This window comes from Pelodiscus sinensis, chromosome 4 (genome assembly GCF_052426305.1).
Source record: "Pelodiscus sinensis isolate ZL-2025 chromosome 4, ASM5242630v1, whole genome shotgun sequence".
NCBI classification, from domain to species: domain Eukaryota; kingdom Metazoa; phylum Chordata; order Testudines; family Trionychidae; genus Pelodiscus; species Pelodiscus sinensis.
This window is the reverse complement of record NC_143055.1, coordinates 13,641,642-13,659,830: the sequence shown is the minus strand read 5'-3', so window position 1 is coordinate 13,659,830 and position 18,189 is coordinate 13,641,642. Positions and strand designations below refer to the sequence as shown.

Below are 18,189 nucleotides of genomic sequence, written 5' to 3'. Positions count from 1 at the left end.
CAAAAAGAGATATACTGAAACTGGAAAAGGTACAAAAAAGGGCAACCAAAAGTGCCATCCTGTAAGAGTTCACACCACAACCCCTAGCCCTCCCAGAGCCAGCACCCCCTCCTGCATCCCTGGCGCACCCCTAACCCTCTCTCAGGGCCAGCACCATGAACCTACCCCAGAGTCCCCTCCCAGAGCCAGTAACCCATACACCCTCCTGCATCCTAACACCCACTCCTAGAGCCAGCACTCCATAGCCCTTATGCATGTCAAGCCCTAGCCTTAACCCTCCTCCCAGACCCAGCACCCCAACACATCACTTTAACCAAGTCCCCTCTCAGAGCCAGTAGCCCATATCCCCTCCTGCACCCTGAACTCCAAGCACCTGCCCAAGCCTTAATCCCCTCAAAGATAGCACCTTACAACCCTCCTGCATCTCAAGCCCCAGCTCTGAGCCCCCTCCCAGAGCCAACACCCCTTACCCCATCCTGCAGCCTGAACCCCTTCCTGCACCTCAGTCCTTTGCCCCAACTCACAGAGCTAGCACATACCCCCTCCTGCATCCCAAACACCCCTCCCCCCTCAGGCTATGATTACACTAAGGCAATTTTGCAGAAGAGGAAATGCAAATGAAGTACATATTTCCATTTGCATATTCTCTTCTGATCCTTTTTGCAGAAGAGGTTTTTGGAAAAAAACACAGTGCAGACAAGGTCATTTTTTGGGAAAAAAAACCCTTTTAAGCAAGATACCTTATTCTTCAAAAAAATGAGGCTTACAGGATCTTGCGCAAAAGGGTTTTTTTCCCAAAAAGTGGCCCCGTCTACATTGTGGTTTCTTTTCTTCAAAAACCTCTTCCGCAAAAAGGATTAGAACAGAATATGCAAATGATTTGCAAGCGAGTGCTTCATTTGCATTTCTTCTTCTGCAAAAATGCATAGTGTAGGACATAGCCTCAGAGTCTGCACACCATACTCCTTCCCACAATCCAATCCCATCCTCCTGCCCCAGCTCAATAAAAATGAGTGAGGGTGTGGGAGAACATGTGACAGAGAGAGGGCGGGTGGAGTGAGCAGAGTCTCAGGGAAGGGGTAGGGTAGATACTAGGTTGCCCTTAAATTCCAAAAGTTACATGAGGCATAAGAAGATTGGAGACCACTGACCTATCACATAAAAAAAATCTGCTCATATGGGCAGGGCTGCAAACCCTTGCTCTGAAGTGTCCCTAGCCTCTGAGTGCCAGAAGTTGGGAAGGGATCACTTGATGATTGCCTGTTCCGTTCATTCCCTCTGAAGCAGCTGACATTGGCCATAGTTGGAAGACAGGATAAAGGGCTAGATGGACCATTGGTCTAATGCAGTGTGGCCAATCTTATAAGCACTAAGGCTATGTCTAGACTGCAGGCTTCTTTCGAAAGAGGCTCTTTCGAAAGCATCTTTCGAAAGAGCCTCTTTCGAAAGAGAGCGTCTAGACTGCACGGAGAAATTTCGAAAAAGCGGCTTGCTTTTTCGAAAGAAAGCATCCAGTGAGTCTGGATGCTCTCTTTTGAAGAAGCCCTATTTACATTGAAGAACGCCTTCTTTCGAAAGAGGAACTTTCGAAAGAAGGCGTTCTTCCTCGTGAAATGAGGTTTACCGCCATCGAAAGAAAAGCCACGTTCTTTCGAATTAATTTCGAAAGAACGCGGCTTGAGTCTGGACGCAGGGGAAGTTTTTTCGAAAAAAGGCTACTTTTTTCGAAAAAACCCCTGAGTCTGGACACAGCCTAACAGTGCTCTTGGGCAGCTTAGCGAAACGCACATTGGAAAAGCACTATGCTATTGTGCACAAAGCACTATATTGGTACACAGTAAAGGTGTCCACACAAGGAGTTAGTGTAGTCTAGCTAGAGTGTATAGCTCTGGTGGACTTTTCCTCCATTTGGACAAGCCCCCATTAAAAACACTGTGGCCATAAAACACACATATTCCTCCCTCCCCCCGCCTTTTCAAATTACATTTTAGAGACTTGTAATTAGTAAATTTATCCAACATGGGCCAAATTCAGTTAGGCCATCAGAGAGCACAATTCCCATTAACTTCAGTCATGTCTCTAAAGCCAACAGATTCATGTAGTCATCTTTTCACACTACCGTAGTGTACTCTATCTTAGCCCAAATATTTATTTCTCTAATGCTGCTTTTAGTAGCAGCAATTTTATGAGTAGTTACATTATTTATGAAAATAATAATGGAGAATTTTGAACATACATTAATGAATACACAACTGCTGGGCTTTTGTGATGGCTACCTTTACAACAGAAGGCATTCCAGTTAGAATCCAACTATACTAAACATCCAGTGGATTTAAATAACCCTCTTAAAGAACATACCTGGGGTCACTCGAGCAGTTAAAGGTGCCTGTCCGTATGCCAAACCTTGATACTTTCTTCACCATTTTTTCCCAATGGACTTTACCCACAAGAGGGCTTCTATCATTTGCTATAACCTATTGCCAAAGTGGGGGAAAAGCTTGAGTGCCAGAAACAAACTTAATCAACATCATTTTATGACATCAGTTTCTTACATTTTAGTTCACTTTTCATGAAAACAGAATTGCAGCCTCAATATTTCACTTCCTCCGAAATATATTAAAGATTTTATTCAGAAGTTTTGCCTATCCCTAGTTAAAAGATAGTGTTTAGTAAGTGAAGCTGTAACATTGGTAATAAGAGTATTATTCTTTCTTGCCACAAGAAAAACATGACAACTATTATAATTTTGTTACATACAAAAGCTTCTAACATGCAATAGCAGCCTTGCAAAACTCATTACAATTTACTAGCCCAGGAATAAAAATATGGTTGCTCTTTACAGTGAGGAAAATGTTAGTGAAACATTACTCACCAGTCCATCTTCTCCACCCCAATGAAAACTAAAATCTACCCCCCAAAAAAGTGGACCCCAAACAAGTAGAATTAGAAGCAACTGTTTTAGACTACGCACAACCATTACCATATTAGACTCTCTAAAGCCATTTACCAAAGGAGGCAATGCTGTCTAGTGATTAGATCCACAGAAAAGCACCTAGGACTTCACTTCCAACTCTACCAGCGACTTACTCTATGACTGTATGTAACCACACCATGCCTCAGCTACCCATTTGCAACATGAGGTTAATACTGTATGTAATTCAGAGTGGTCTCAAACTTTAATTAATGGCTATAATATGCCTAGAGCCTCTTTGATCAAAGGTGCCTCAAATAATTTATTAAACAATAAGCAGTCCTCATTTGACTTATCAAAACCAATAGCAAGTGAGATTGCGAGTGAGCAAGAGAGATTTTTTTTAAAAAAAAACCTGCCTGCTTATGACAGGTAATTTTAAGTGACATGATTGATCACGAATCAGTTTGTGTGCCATTACATTTTCTACACATACTACTTATTTTAGAAATGCTTAATATGCCCTAAAAGCTGACTGGTTGCCACTTTTTAAAATGATTTCAGACTTTATTTTAAAACTCACAATTGTCATGTGTAAAATAAACACAATGATACTGGTCCCAACGATCACCTACTCTAACAATCGGAAATGTCACACTTTCTGCAAAAGTTGCCATCTCGCTCATGATTAGCCATTCTACAATTGCTTGTGCAGGTGGCTGCATAGTCATCGTGAAAACATTATGACTGCTGAAACATAATTAAAGATTGGATGGCCAGAATGAAAAACCCTAAGGCAGCCAGAAACATTCCTCCTTTGTACTGGGAAAAAACAAGGCTGTCAGAAATTCACAGGATAAATATATTTTAACACTGCATAAAAGTGAAATACTCTCTCTCACTTCCATACTGCACTACACAATTACTTGCTGTGATAGTCAAGAAAATATAACAGTCACTAGCCAGCTTCAGCATCATTTGGCTGTTTGTATCATGACAGCACAGTTGCATTATGTTCAAATAATAAAAAGCTTATCTGGTAGAACTAGTTATTTATAGGTAAATAGGTAAATTGATACCCTGGGAGCAGCCTACTGCCTGCGATCCAGCTGTAGGCGGAGGGCTATTCCAGCCCTACTGGGTCCGCATAAGTGTGGGGGCTGGGAGCTGTATGGGGGAAATTGGACACTGCAGAGGGCAATGGCAGCCCCCACGGGGTGAGGGATGGGGGCAGGAGCAGCTGTGCTGGAGCAGCCTCTACTTGCAGTGGGGGCCCACTAGCCTGACCCCAGCAGGTGGGGGGGCCCGCTCCCACACCCGCTTTAATAAATTCAATGGTTAAACACAGTGTTAGCACTACATTTAACCATTTAATCAATTAAACAGGATTGTACATCCTACTTTGAACATACCACATATAAAATAAGGTATAATGCATGATCATTTTTAAAATATAGTACTTTATCAAGAACTAAAGTTGTTTGACTGATAGAACTCAGGGTATGTCTACACAGCAACATTATTTCGAAATAACTAGCGTTATTCTGAAAGAACTTAGTCTGTGTCTACACAACAGGCAGTTATTTTAAAATAATGTTGAAATATTGTCAAGTGGGAGGACTTCTTACTCTGACTCCTGTAGCCCTCATTGTACGAGGAATAAGGGAAGTCAAGGGCAGAGTGCTCTTTTTCAAAATAAGTGCTGTGTAGACACTCCCTATTTTAATATAAGCTATTTTGAAATAAGCTATGCAATTGACATAGCTCAATCTGCGTAGCTTATTTTGATTTAAGCCCTGCTGCATAGACGCACCCTCAATGTTGTAGTTGTGTTGGTCCTAAGATATTGAGATACAAGGGTGAGGTAGAATCTTTTATTGGATCAATGAATCTGTTATATTTTGTATCTAACTGTGACTCTGAGAACATTTCACAGACCTGAATAAGAGCTCTGTGTAAGCTTGAAAACTTCTCTCTCATGAGCAGAAGTTGGGTTAATAAAAGATATTACCTCATCCACCTTACATTTCTGAAGGAACCCAAAGCATTTTACAAACTGATACTGACCACACTTGGGGAGCATTTTGTCTACCTTTGGTGAAACAGCAGCTATTTGAAAGAAATGTCAACTTAAAAGAAACAAAAGGATGGGGGTCCACACCTCTGAGGAAAGTGCAGGAACCCCTGAGTTCTGGATATTCTGATAAGGCCTGCTCCAGACTCTCATGTTAAAACTGTTCCATTGTGGATATTTACTGGGCCAGAAAGGTTGAGACACCTTGGAGGATGGAGACTCGGGGATCAGTATCCCTGCGTCGATGACTCAGTGTTTATACAAAGTGGAACAGCCTCTACCGGAGACTGAAGGAGCCCTGCATCAGAATATCCCACTTCTTAGTGGTTAGAGCACTCTCCTAAGAGATGGGAGACCCCCATTCAAATTTTTTCCTTGCTTCTGGCGGAAGAGTGAACTGAATCTTAGTCTCCCACATCCCAGGTGAGTAATCTCATCACTAGTCTAAAAGGTATAAGGCAGGCACTACGTGTTCCTCTGTCAGTCTGAGAGTAAAGATCTATTTGGCAGCCTCTGAACATGCATACCAGATCATAGCCTATCTGCAAGTTAAGCAGACAAATGCCTATCTTCCCCAGTTTGAGAATTGCTTTGGGGCTTAAGCAGGAGACAAATGTCCAGATGCCTAGAGCAAAGCATAAGCATGCGCACTCAGAGGCAAAACCTTGTGTGATCAGGGAACTTTTACCATGAATATTTAATGGTTGATTGAGTTCAGGCACCTACATAGTTGGATGAGAGTCTTATGAATTTCAGAGAAGCCTAAAACTGGAACTTAGGTGCCATATCTTTGTGATTCTAGGCCAGGGGTGGGAGACCTAAGGCCTGGGGGCTGGATCCGGCCCCTGGGACTCCTCCCCCAGCATTGGAGAGCCCATGCTGACACTCTAGCCCATCTGCCATCCCACAATGGGGCTGAAGCACACAAAATCTACTTGCCTGGGCCCCCCAAGGCTCTGGTGTGTGAATGGAATGTGGGGAGCGTCTTTCTCCTTCTCAGAGGCCACGTCAGCAAGGGTTTAGCTTTTTTTTTTTGCTTCCCACTTGTATGCAGCCCCTGACTTATTTTTCTGTGGGTCAGCGGCCCCCAATCCAAAAAAGGTTCCTCACCCCTGCTCTAGATATAAGACTATGATGTCCTTTGGAAAATACAGGAATGAAATATAAATAACAGTCTTCCTTATAAGAACTAAGTACTTCTCTTCATCAAGAACAAGACAGCACTTGATATTAAAAGGCAAATATAAAAGTTATGTCCTTGTGGGCAAAAACCAAAAACAAGAACCTCCAAAACACAAAAAATGGCACTTTACATTATTCAAACAAACTGCTTTGATTCAGAAAAGTCTTCAACAACTGACATGAATTAGAACATCCTTTGCAGATGCCCTTTGACAACCTTTATTTCCATTCTAGCTCTCAAGTTTTAATGACTTAAACTAATCAATAGCCGAAACCTAGACATTTCTTTTTCTCTCCATGTGCATGGCATAATATTATACAGGTATACTGTGAGCGTTTCACAACTTCTGACACTTTCAGCAAAGAGAGAGGAGACCAGATCAGAATGTTTTTGCCTTTCTGTCCATATGGTATGTAGCAGCAGTTAGGTCATAGCACTGGCAGCTACTTGCCAGAATGATATGTTGTACTTATGTATAATATATAAAAAATTCAACATCATTTAAAGAGGCATCTTATCTGCAGATTACTTCTTGTATATTTGAGAGTCATAAAATGTAACTATGTTTATTGGAATCACTCTCCTCAGGCATGAGGAAATTCTGGAACCTGTCTGAAGACTTGAGGCTGTGGCAGGAGGGTTAAAAGGACACAAGAGTGCCACACACCAATCCTACATCAATATGGTTATCAATATGTAAACTGCACGGGCCTCAGCTTTTCGAGGAAATGCTTAACTTCCTTGTCTACCAAAGAGGAAGTGCCACATCAGCAGCTGGCAAGTGAGAAGCAGAGACATAAAAGGAAAGAAGAGACTGTTAATACAAGAGAAGGAATGTTGTAGCCTGGGATTCCAAGGAAGCTCCAGTGAGGAATACCAGACACTTTGATATTTTGGCATTAGAAAAGGTTCAGAAAAGAGCAACTAAAATGATTAGGGGTTTGGAACAGGTCTCATATGAGGAGAAGCTAAAGACATCAGGACTTTTCAGTTTAGAAAAGAGGAGACTGAGAGGGGATGTGATAGAGGTATATAAAATCATGAGTGTTGTGGAAAGGGTGAATAAAGAAAAGTTATTTACTTGTTCCCATAATATAAGAACTAGAGGACACCAAATGAAATTAAGGAGTAGCAGGTTTAAAACTAATAAAAGAAAGTTCTTCACACAGCACACAGTCAACCTGTGGAACTCCTTGCCAGAGGAGGCTGTGAAGGCTAGGACTATAACAGAGTTTAAAAAAGAGCTAGATAAATTCATGGAGGTTAGGTCCATAAAGGGATTTTAGCCAGGGGGTAAGGAACGGTGCCCCTGGCCTCTGTTTGTCAAAGGCTGGAGAAGGATGTCAAGAGACAAATTGCTTGATCATTGTCTTCGGTCCACCCCTTCTGGGGCACCCGGTACTGGCCACTGTCGACAGACAGGATACTGGGCTAGATGGACCTTTGGTCTGACCCAGTATGGCCATTCTTATGTTCTTATACACCTGCCAGCTAGAATGCTGCCTCCCCTCCTCTGCTCTATCACCTCTGCTGTGGAGGGCTAGCATCTCCATCCCCCCTCCCCCACATACACACTGCACCCTCCTTTTCTGACAAAACTGGGCATTTGTCCCATCTGCTCTCACCAACTGATCAAGTCAGCAAGAATACACAAGACAAATGCCTCCTTTTGAGAAAAAAAATCATGACAGAGCTTAAGGAAAGGACTGTCTTGGCCAAAATGGGACAACTAGTCTCCCTACATAGGAAAAGCTCGGGAGCGGGAAGGGGGGACAACAGCTAACAAAAACATAGAAAGTGTAGACCTACTACCTTATCCTCCTTTGAAAATCCACTTACATCCCGTACAGACTAACTCGGCTACACGCTGAAGCTTTTGAATAAATTAACTAGTCATTTGAATAATGTATTAAGATGATAATATATTACCATTAAATTCCGTATGCAGCAGAAATTACCTAACTAATTTTATTCATTTAAAATTGTTGGAGAGGATGTTAATGGGTGATGCTTACCAGTAACTGGTTAGCCAGCTGTCCCACTGGGCCCAGCGCACCTTGTTAACTGGTTAACTTTTTAACTAGGATTTCATAACCCTATTTACAACCGTCCTCAGTTGCAAAGCCTACGAAACATTGGTAGCTGCCCATGGCTGAATATGTAGTGAGCTGTGACAGTCGCTCTTCTCTTTCTTCATTACAGCAGCCAAAACTGACTGGAAATCCAAGGACAGTATCTTGATAGGAATCCCAGCTCCTTTCTGGTTCCCAGCAATTAGTGTTGGCAATGTGAGGGAAAGAAAGTCAGGAGTAACATCTCCTCGGGGTACTGCCTATGAAGAATGCAGCCCCTATCTTTATTAATTATCTGTATCTAGTAGGTTTAGACTTCTAGCTTTTAGTTGTCTGCTTATATTTTCAAGCCCTACATACATATGGATCAGAGTAGCCAGTTAGACGGGGAGGAGAAGTACAAAATGATCAGATAAGCTAGGAGGGGGAAAAAGCAAGATATCTAGTGATCTGAGAAAGGAAAAACAGAAAATATGGTTGGAGACAGAGACAACACTGAGGGGAGGAGGGGAAGAGGAAGCAGAAACACAATGAAAACAATTCAGAAAGTCATATGCCACAAGCTATTACTAGAATAAAAAAATGGAGAAAAGCCAAGAATGGAAAGGAGATAATAAAAGCAAAAGAGCTGTTGTCTGGAGGACTGGGCAAATACTATTTAGTGAACATGGTACTTAGTAAGTTAAATTGGATCAAATAATTTATTCAATAATTTTTCGTTTTGCAACACCTCTGACCAAATCTATAGCTGGTCAAATATTATTCAAAAATACCAGTTATAATCAAATAATATTTCTAATATTGTCCACTATTTGATCAGTTGCAATAACAAATAACTAAAACAAATAGTCTGGTAGCACTTTAAAGACTAACAAAACATGTAGATGGCATCATGAGCTTTCGTGGGCATAGTTCATGATACCACTACATGTTTTGTTAGTCTTTAAAGTGCTACCAGACTATTTGTTGTTGTTTAAGTTTATCCTGTACAGACTAACTTGGCTACCCCCTGAAGCTTTTGAATAAATAACCAGTCATTTTTAAAATGTATTAAGATGCAACAGAAATCACATAACTAATTTTATTCATTAAAATTGTTGGAGATGACCGTTGGGAAAGAGGAAATACACATTTTTCATCATGGCCACTTGGGGTCAGTTCATTTCCCCCCAATCTCTATCTTTGTCTGTTGGGATATTGCATAATGCATATACGTAAAATGGCAAATTCTTACTAAACCTAGCTATCGGCCAAAGTAGTCTGTACTCTTAAAAACAATATGGATTCTCCATTATAGTATACTGGTTACTGAGAGTCATTTAATGAAAAACAGTTATGAAGTGTATAGGAGCTCTGTCATTTCCTATCCTATCCGCTGTCACAGAGGTTAGTTCTCCAGTGCTTGTTACCTTGGAGTGTCCTTCTGGGGTTTTCCTCTGTTCCACAGAGCCAAATGCTGTCTCTTAGCAAACTTAGACCCTAGGTGTTGCTATTAGATAAACAAGTCTCCAAAAATAACTTGTCCTTCAAAGCATATTTTAGCTGGAATAAACAACAGAAAAATTTCAATACCTGTACTAGCCAGATACCATCCTTTGTGTCTTCTACAAGCTCATAGAAGTGCATTTCACCACTGAAATTTGTACTAGAAACTGATTCAGAGGCCTCTTCTTCCTTTAGAGCAGAATACAGCTCACCCTCCATGAGGTCTCCTGAAGAATGGACAGAAGAGAAACACACACTACATTTGATAAAGATCACAGTAGTCAAAAATATACTGCTACTAAAGCCACTTCTTTGTCAAAGAGTGAAGATTTTGTTAATTACATTTTACATAGATGGGTGCAGCACCACTTCAGTCTAAGCACAATTAAAAATTTATTCATAGTTTATTTTTGGATGTATTCATGCTGTTAACACATCAATTTTAGCTGTCAATAAGCCAGAAAGGAACAGATTATTTTACATTACACAGATATACTTTACATATGTAATTGAACATAGTGAAAAAACAAACAAATGTATTTTCAGTCTCACAAATCCCTAATGATGTTGTCTAAAATTTGCAGCACTAAACTGGAAAATAACTGTCTTAGCTTAAGATATCTTAGCCTTCATTTTACATGAAATGTTGTTCTCTAGTGAACAGAGATCACCCATAAAACTGTTAAAACTGCTAATTTAGACAGGTTTTTAAAATTTCAATCAATAAGACTATTTAGTTTTTGTATAATTAGAATTTTACTTACAGTGGAATAACCCCAAGTAATTTTTACACAGCTAGCCTAAGGTTTAATCATTCCACTCTAAAAATTGATTTATTCTAGTTACAAAGTAGTAAACATTTCCAAAAGAAATTCAAGCCCAATAACAAGATTTGTTTCCTTAAAACAAATGTGTATAAAGGTTTGATAATGCTTTTTGTTATCTTATTTCCTTTCCCATACTTTGATTCTGACATTACAAACCAGACTGTTAACACTGAATAAGACTATTCCAATTTCTGCATTAAACAATCCCTTCAATTTTTTTTGTAAAAATAGAAGCTGTTTCTTACAAAATTTAACACATTTAGAATTAAAGTAGAAAGCTCTTAATAGTTAAAAAGCTATAAATGTCATTGAGACACGCCCAGACATGATTTAGAGGCAAAAAATTGTGTAACTTAATAGGAGTGTATCTGTGACATTAAATAATCAGTGAAAACATTTGGTTTGGAGCTAAACTCCTCAGAGGAATGTTTACACTCAAACTGTGACTCTTTGCCCCAATATTTTATGCAAATATGTTTTGAACACGAATATTCATAACTCAAATATACTTTGTGCAAAATAGGTCAAGTAACCTAGCATTCAAGAGCCTGTGATCCCCCAAATGTGTATATTCTGTTTGTGTCATTCTTATACGTGAAGTTAGAAATATGAAGTCTAAACCCTCTTTATTATTCTAAGTCTTCTAGTGCAGCGGTTTCCAACCGCCAACCTGCAGATTGGTGGTGAGCCATGAACAACACCTTGCTGGGCCACAGCACGTGGCCAACCCATGCCCTGATGCCTTGGCCCTGCCCACTGGAGAAGCACACAGCTGTGAGTGGCACAGTGGACGGGTGGTCTGGGGGTCTGTGCTGGGCCTGCATGTGCATGCTGACCCGAGCAGCGCAGGGAATGGGGAGGAGGAGGTCTGTCATGCTTTGCAGAAGTGGGCCCAGCCCAAGGGAAGACACTGCCCAACCACAGCACAGGCTGCTCCACAGGATCCGGAAGAGCAGAGCCAGCCAGAGCACATGCACAGAAGTGGAAATCCGTCAGTTTTCAGTTCTTGAAGGGCTCTTCTAGGCCCCAGAGCTGAGGAGTCTCTATGGCCCGTGGGCCCGGTGTACCCAGCGGCCCAGGCCGATAAGTGACAGTGTGGGGCCATGGGCTGGGTGCATGAGGGTTTAATGTCAATAGCAGGAGATAGCAATGTGGGGTTTGGGCTCACGTTAGGTGGTGCTGAGGGGCTGGAGGTGGGAATGGGAGCAGCTTGGGGGGCAGTGTTTAGGCGCTGAGGGGGGTGTTCCTGAGGCGAACGGAATAAGGTAGGAGGGAGATGAAGGAGGAGGATGGCCCTCATAAAGGGGGCAAAATTGGTGAATGGTGGGTTATTCATTGTGTGCGTACTGATGTAATGCAAAATAAACATGTGACCACTTAACATTAATTAACATAATACATATGCATAATTAATTATCATAATGAATATGCAAATGTTTGTATGCTGATCCACAAAAAGTTTTTGATTGAGTTTGCTGGTCTGCAATATAAAAAAGGTTGGGAACCACTGTTCTAGTGAAAGCCATTAGTGCTACTTAAAGGACATAATGGCCCAGAGCTCAAGACAATGATCTTAGAATAGCTTCGTGTTTCCTGTAAGCCCAAACTGTGGGGTTGGTCCTACAAAGACACGTGACCAGGCCATCTTGTGCTGGAATCCATCTTGAATTTGAAATTTTTCCTCTGAGATGGAGAGAATGAAACAAAAGTTTCCTGCCCTGGGGAAATTCTATTTAAGGAATGGGAAGCAATCAGTGATCATCTTCAGCTGACATTTGAAACATCCCACCCTAAAAGGATACACATGAAGAGACTTGAAAACAAAGAATCCTAAGGAAAATAGAAGCTGTTAGACTTAGGCCAGATAAAAGATCAGCTCTGACCTGAAGGATTTTATCTGAAATGAAAACAAGGGTGAGAAATACAATTTGAAACAATTTCACTTAGTGTATTAGGCTTAGCTGGTGTGTTTTGTTTATTTTAGGTAACTTGCTTTGATCTGTTTGTTTTCACTTGCAGTCACTTAAGTCCCACTTTTTATACTTAATAAAGACACTTTTGTTTATCATCAAACCCAATGTAAATAACTGTTACCAGGGACAGGGAAGGGAAGCAACAGCTGTTCATATCTTCTCTTTCATTGATACAGAGAGCAAATTTGTAAGCTTTCTCTGTATAAAACTTTTACACAGACAGATTTATTCAGGGTTTTTGTCCCTTTTGAGAGCTGTGGTCCTGGGTACTGTGAAGTCCAGTTAACTGCTTTGGGAGGACTCTGCTATCAGCCTTGGTGTTACTCTGCTGGGGGTCTGTTTTTCCCAACTCTGTGTCTTTGCTTCTGGCCCTGCAGGACAGGCTGGTGGGGTACCCCACAGGGCAGGTAGGTGAGCTCAGTGGTATGTTCAGTACACCAGATGACAGTTTTAAGGGGCTTTCTGTGATGCAGTCCGTCACACAAACATTACAATGTTATGAAAGTATATGAACCAAAAAGCAACAAAAAAGTTAAATTTAGTAACTAAACAAATTAAATGATAAAAAGCAAGTTTGATTCTTAAATTGTAAGTGTTCATAGTATAAGCTATTAACAACCGTTAGCAATTATTAAAAATAAAATGGGACCCAAATCTCCTCTCACATTCAGAGATAATCTATGCTTGCTTCACCCATTTCTTTCTGTACAAACTCTCATTGAGGCCCTAGCTTCCATCATGATTACTGTTGTCTCTTCATCCTCCCACTTTCCTACACCCACATCCCCTTGGCAATCAATTTAAAAAGCAGATGCTAAAATTATCTTCATTGCCTGTTAATCTGACCACAACAGCCCCCTCTCTGAATCCCTCTATCGCCTCCCACTCCCATATTATGATCAAATTCTCACAGCATCAAGGCTCTTCTACAACATCACAACTCTTTACTTGTCTGTCCATATTCATGTTGCCTGCCACCTCAAAAATGCCAACCTCTTCCATTTGCAGCTTCTCACACAAACATTTCTAAGTCTAATTCCCAACTGTGTTTTGTATATGTGATGCTCTCATAAGTATAGATCTATGAACCACTGCCTTCTCCTCAAGACCCACCTCTGAAGCAACACCTGTAAGAAACCAGTCAGATTGTTATTGGTATCCTGCTCTCCTCCTAGATGCTATAGACTAGATCAGTGATACTCAGACCTCAGATGTTGGGAAGCTAAATTATCAGTCAACATTAGGGATGTTAAATTTAGATTAACTAATTGAATAGTTGATGGGATTTCCATTGACTATTTGATTAGTCTATAAAGGTATCTCCACCTTTAAACTGTAGCAAGAGCCTGATTTCAAAAGCGTAAGCCCCACAGGAAGCATGGGGCTTCCTTTTGAAATGTACAAGAGCCCCATTAGGGCTCTTGTACATTTCAAAGGCTGAGACACTGCCAGCCCTGTGCTCCCTGTGGGGCTTCTGCTTTTGAAGTGTACGAGAGCCCGCTGGTGCTCTTCTACATTTCAAAAGCAGAGTGGCAGCAGAAGTGGCACAAGCAGAGGCTGCTTCAGTGCCTGATCATGCCGTTTCCACTGTGCCTCTATCTCCCCTGCCCCCTTTGGAGACGGTACTGTGGAGAACCAGCTTTTAAGCCTGCTCCCTCCAGTACCGGCTCCTGCTTCCCTTCCTCCCCTACCCCTTGCTGCCTCTCTCTCATAGAGGCAGAAGGGAGGGGGAAGTGACTAGCTGCATCACTAATCGACAAACTGATAAGCTTCTGCTTATCGGATAGTCAACTTGTCTCTTACATCCCTAGTCAACATTACCCAAAAGAGCCATAGTAACAAATTCATTGCTTCTCTTATGAGAATAATATATATATCAAAATTACTAAGTACTATTATTTCACCAAGGACAATAGTTAATACCATAGTAAAAGCATCCTGATTGGTTAATTATTAAAATCACACCATATTTTAGTATCATATGAGGTAAAAACTGCAGGAAATTCACACAAGAGCTATTTGTGCCTTGTGAGCCTAAGTATCACTAGACTAGATTCATAAAGGGACTCAGGTGTTGTGATGCTGTACATTGCAATGCTTAATTACTCAGAAAATCACTGTGATTCACAAAGACTAAATGAGGTGCTCAGGCTTCCTAAAACAGAGAGAGATAGGCACCTAGGAATGAAATTCACAGAAGCCAGCAGCTAGGTGATCAGCCATTGCTAGCCAACCAGAGATGCACCTGGCCTAAATCATCCCCTTCTCAGGAATCTCCATATCTAAATCCAGTCTAGAGGTAGATGCTTGTTTCTGCTTGGGAGTCTCTGCTGTGAACCCTCTCCAGACAAGTGCCTAGGGCAGGGGTGAGCAATAAAACAGCAGCAGTTTGCCAGGGTTAGCCCCTAGCGGCTTCCATGCTATTTACTTGCACTTCTGCAGACATGGGCAATTGCAGCTCCTGTGGGCCATGAATCACTGTTCCCAGCCAATGGGAGCTGTGGGAAGCAGTGTGGACTGGGATTCTGCTTCCTGCAGCTCCCACTGGCTGGGAATGTCAATCCACGGCCAAAGGGAGCTGCCATCATCCGTACCTAAGGAGGCGCAGGTAAATATAGCAGTGGTGGCCCAGTAGGGGCTAACCCTGGGAAATCAGAGTGGGTATGTGGGCCACAATTTGTCAACCGGCTTAGGGTATTACTTTTTTTTTTTTTTTTTTTTTTTAAACTGAGCAGGGGAGAGGAAGCGTTGCCCCACAACTTTCAGCCCAATGTCTAGGATATTCAGCTGGTATGTCTGTGACCCAGTGGTTCAAGTCCCCCCCACTGGCAGTAGTGCTTGATGCCTGATCTACCACTTGCTATTCCGCTTCAGATAAGTAATTAGAGTCATTGGGCACATGACAGAGTGCACACAAGGGTGTAAACAGACATTACTGTACATAGAAGCAACATATCCACATACATATGAAACAAGCTGAATATAAAAATCAATACACGTGACTTTAAATCTTACTAAAATATGTAGAATCTGTTTGGCCCACGTAATGTTGTGCTTAGGGTTATATGGACCTCCATTGTAACAAGACTAGGTAAAACGGCAACGGGCTAAAATATATGTAGGAACACCTCTTGCCATCATTGGCCATTTTGGGAGGAGTTAGATATAATCAGAACACAACAACTGGATTGGGCCTCACAAGTGAGTTAGGTCCGGCAGAGGAGCACTTATCTTCCTCCAGATAATGAATTACACTGGGACTCAGGCACCCAGACACCTAGAGAGCAGTATCAGAGTGCATGCTCTGAGGCAGAAATATAGGCATCTAGGGAACTTTTCCTGCAAAAACTTGGGTGTTGAGTGAGTTTAGGCACCTTCAGGGTTAGGTGGCAGCTGAGTGGGACTTTTTAAGTACTAGTGGGTATCTGGGATTTTATACAACTAAACTGGCAGTTAGATGCCTAAATCCCTTTGTGAATCTAGCTCCAAAGGTCATTTGCCTTTTTAGACAGCAGGCTATTTGGCACAGGAGTTAAGTTACATAGCACATCAGAATGGAGGTCCTAACTGAGACCTTTAAGCACTATGGTAATATCAATGGTAAGTCAGTGGAGTTACACCAGGACAAGACTAACGTGACCAAAATTAGGCCCAAGACAGTGCCCTTCTAAAGGCTTAATATTTTGGCCTATATAGTTAAATTACTGAGGGCTACAGTAGCACGGAGGATGCACTGGGAGAAAAACAAATGTTTGATACCTAGAAGCAAAGCTGACAGTATATTTCCTACTGTGCAAACATAATCTAACATTCAGATTCAATCATCCCACAGCCTCTCAGAGTAACTTCCCTGAAATATTCTCTTTCCTGAAACCAAAACCTTTGTTCAAGTTTTCAAGTTTGACTGAATACAGAAGGCTGATATTTTAGATAGATGGTATAATATGCTATTCACATATATGACTTGTGTAAGAAATTTAATGTATTTCACAGTTCTACAGCTTTTGGAATAATCTCTTACATTTATCACACTAATATTTTATTATTTGGTCTACTGAAACAACTGGTTATTTATTTAAATACTTCTTGGAGAGCTGTTAACCCATAAAGGTGGACAGACACCAGGCTGGGAAAAAGATATGCGTATTGTATATAACAGTTTGACAAGACTGGAAAAGCTGAGGCTCTGTCCCTTCATCATAGCCATATCATACTTTTCATAAGTAGATTCTGACTGATGTCCTTGGCCAAAATTTCCCTCCTCACACATTACTGTTGCACAGCATGGCCTGTGCCAGCTGGCTGCTATCCTACACCCCAGAGGGGCTACACTTCAGTGGTGCTGTAGGGTATGAACAATCTGGAAAGCACTTTAGGATCCTTCAGTACAAAAACTGCTATTAGGAATGTAAGAGTATTACTACGGAGATGATTTTGTTCCAAAATAAGCAGTTAATGTGTAAAGTTTTTTAAATCAAGTGCTCAGAGATTTTTTAACTACAGAAAAACCATTCCTAGGGGGGGAAAAAGCCAGCACATCTCTCGTTAATGGGTGAAATATCTTCTTACGTATGATCTCTTACCTGACTTCTCCACCAGCTCCCTGACATCTTTCTTTTCCGGCAGCCCAGAGTACCCAAGCCCTCTGCACTCCAAAATGTTCTTCAGCTTCTTGAAGCTCAGGGCCACGGGGTCCACCAGCTGGGTGGCAAAGAAGCCAGTTTCATACCAGACAATGGCCTCAAAAAACCTGGCCAGGACAAACAGGACCAGAAAATAGAGAAGCAAGAAAAACAGCTTCAGCCACATCTTTCCTCTCTCTATGTGACTCTCTGAAGAGAGCCAATCCTAGGGGAGAGAGAAAGAGAGAGATCCCAATGGAGGAGACGGGGGAAGGAGCGAATTATTCAGACCAATAACCCCTCTGCTGCTGCCGCCCGGATCCTCCTCCTGGCCCCGGCTCCTGGGCTCTCTCCCGGCGGCCCTGGTCCCCAGTCAGCGACGGGAGGAGGAGATTTCAGGGGGGTTGCCAAGTTGGCCGGGGAGGGGATGGGGGTGCACTCAGGCTGGGGGAGAGGCCCCCAGGTAGGCAGGGGGATGGGGAGCAGCCGGGGGACAGAAGCCCTCAAGGATGGTCTCCGCCCGGGGCTGGGTAGTCAGCGGGGCGGGAGGCTGGGCCTAGCGCCTGCCTGCGGGCTCCGAGTCCCGGCCTCCCCCGCCCGGCGGCCGCCGCCTGCCGCCTCCCCCCCTCGGAGCCCGAGCCGCCGGCGGAGACATAACAAGTGACGTCGCAACCGGGGAGAGCCAGGGGAGGGGGCAAAGGGCGCCGGGGAGGGGGAATTTCGGGTCCCGCCCCCTTCTTGTCTCCGCCCCCGGTCCCGCCCCCCCCCCCCCCCCCCCACAGCTTCAGGGAACCCCTCCTTCCCCCGGCTCTGATCCTCTTCCTACCCCCTTGTCCCTGCTCATAGACCATTCTCCCGCGGTGGCTTGTAGAGAGCTGCTCCCTGCAAACCATCGTCCCCCGGTCGCTTGCCCGGCCCCGGACACTCATTCTGTCCCCCCAGCCCCCGTCCCTACACACTCCTCCTGCCCCCCATCTCTTCCCCGGCCACTCATCCTGCCCCTCATCACCCGTCCCTACACACTCCTCCTGTCCCCCATCTC

At 42.8% G+C, this 18,189-nt stretch overlaps 1 protein-coding gene across 2 annotated transcripts in view; it reads right to left on the bottom strand.

Annotated features, from left to right (window-relative positions):
* LOC102450820 (charged multivesicular body protein 3) overlaps nt 1-17,854 on the bottom strand; it is a 60,667-nt gene extending 42,813 nt beyond the window's left edge. The window contains exons 1-3 of one of the 2 annotated variants that reach the window (XM_006111617.5): nt 17,109-17,854; nt 9,813-9,952; nt 2,359-2,474 (exon numbers count right to left, since the gene is read on the bottom strand). In XM_006111617.5, coding sequence (XP_006111679.2) covers nt 2,359-2,474; nt 9,813-9,952; nt 17,109-17,334 — 482 coding nt within the window. In that variant the 5' untranslated portion in view covers nt 17,335-17,854. The remainder of the gene's footprint in view (nt 1-2,358; nt 2,475-9,812; nt 9,953-17,108) is intronic. The other variant, XM_014574586.4, reaches the window with a different exon arrangement.
* Nucleotides 17,855-18,189: the final 335 nt, after the last annotated feature.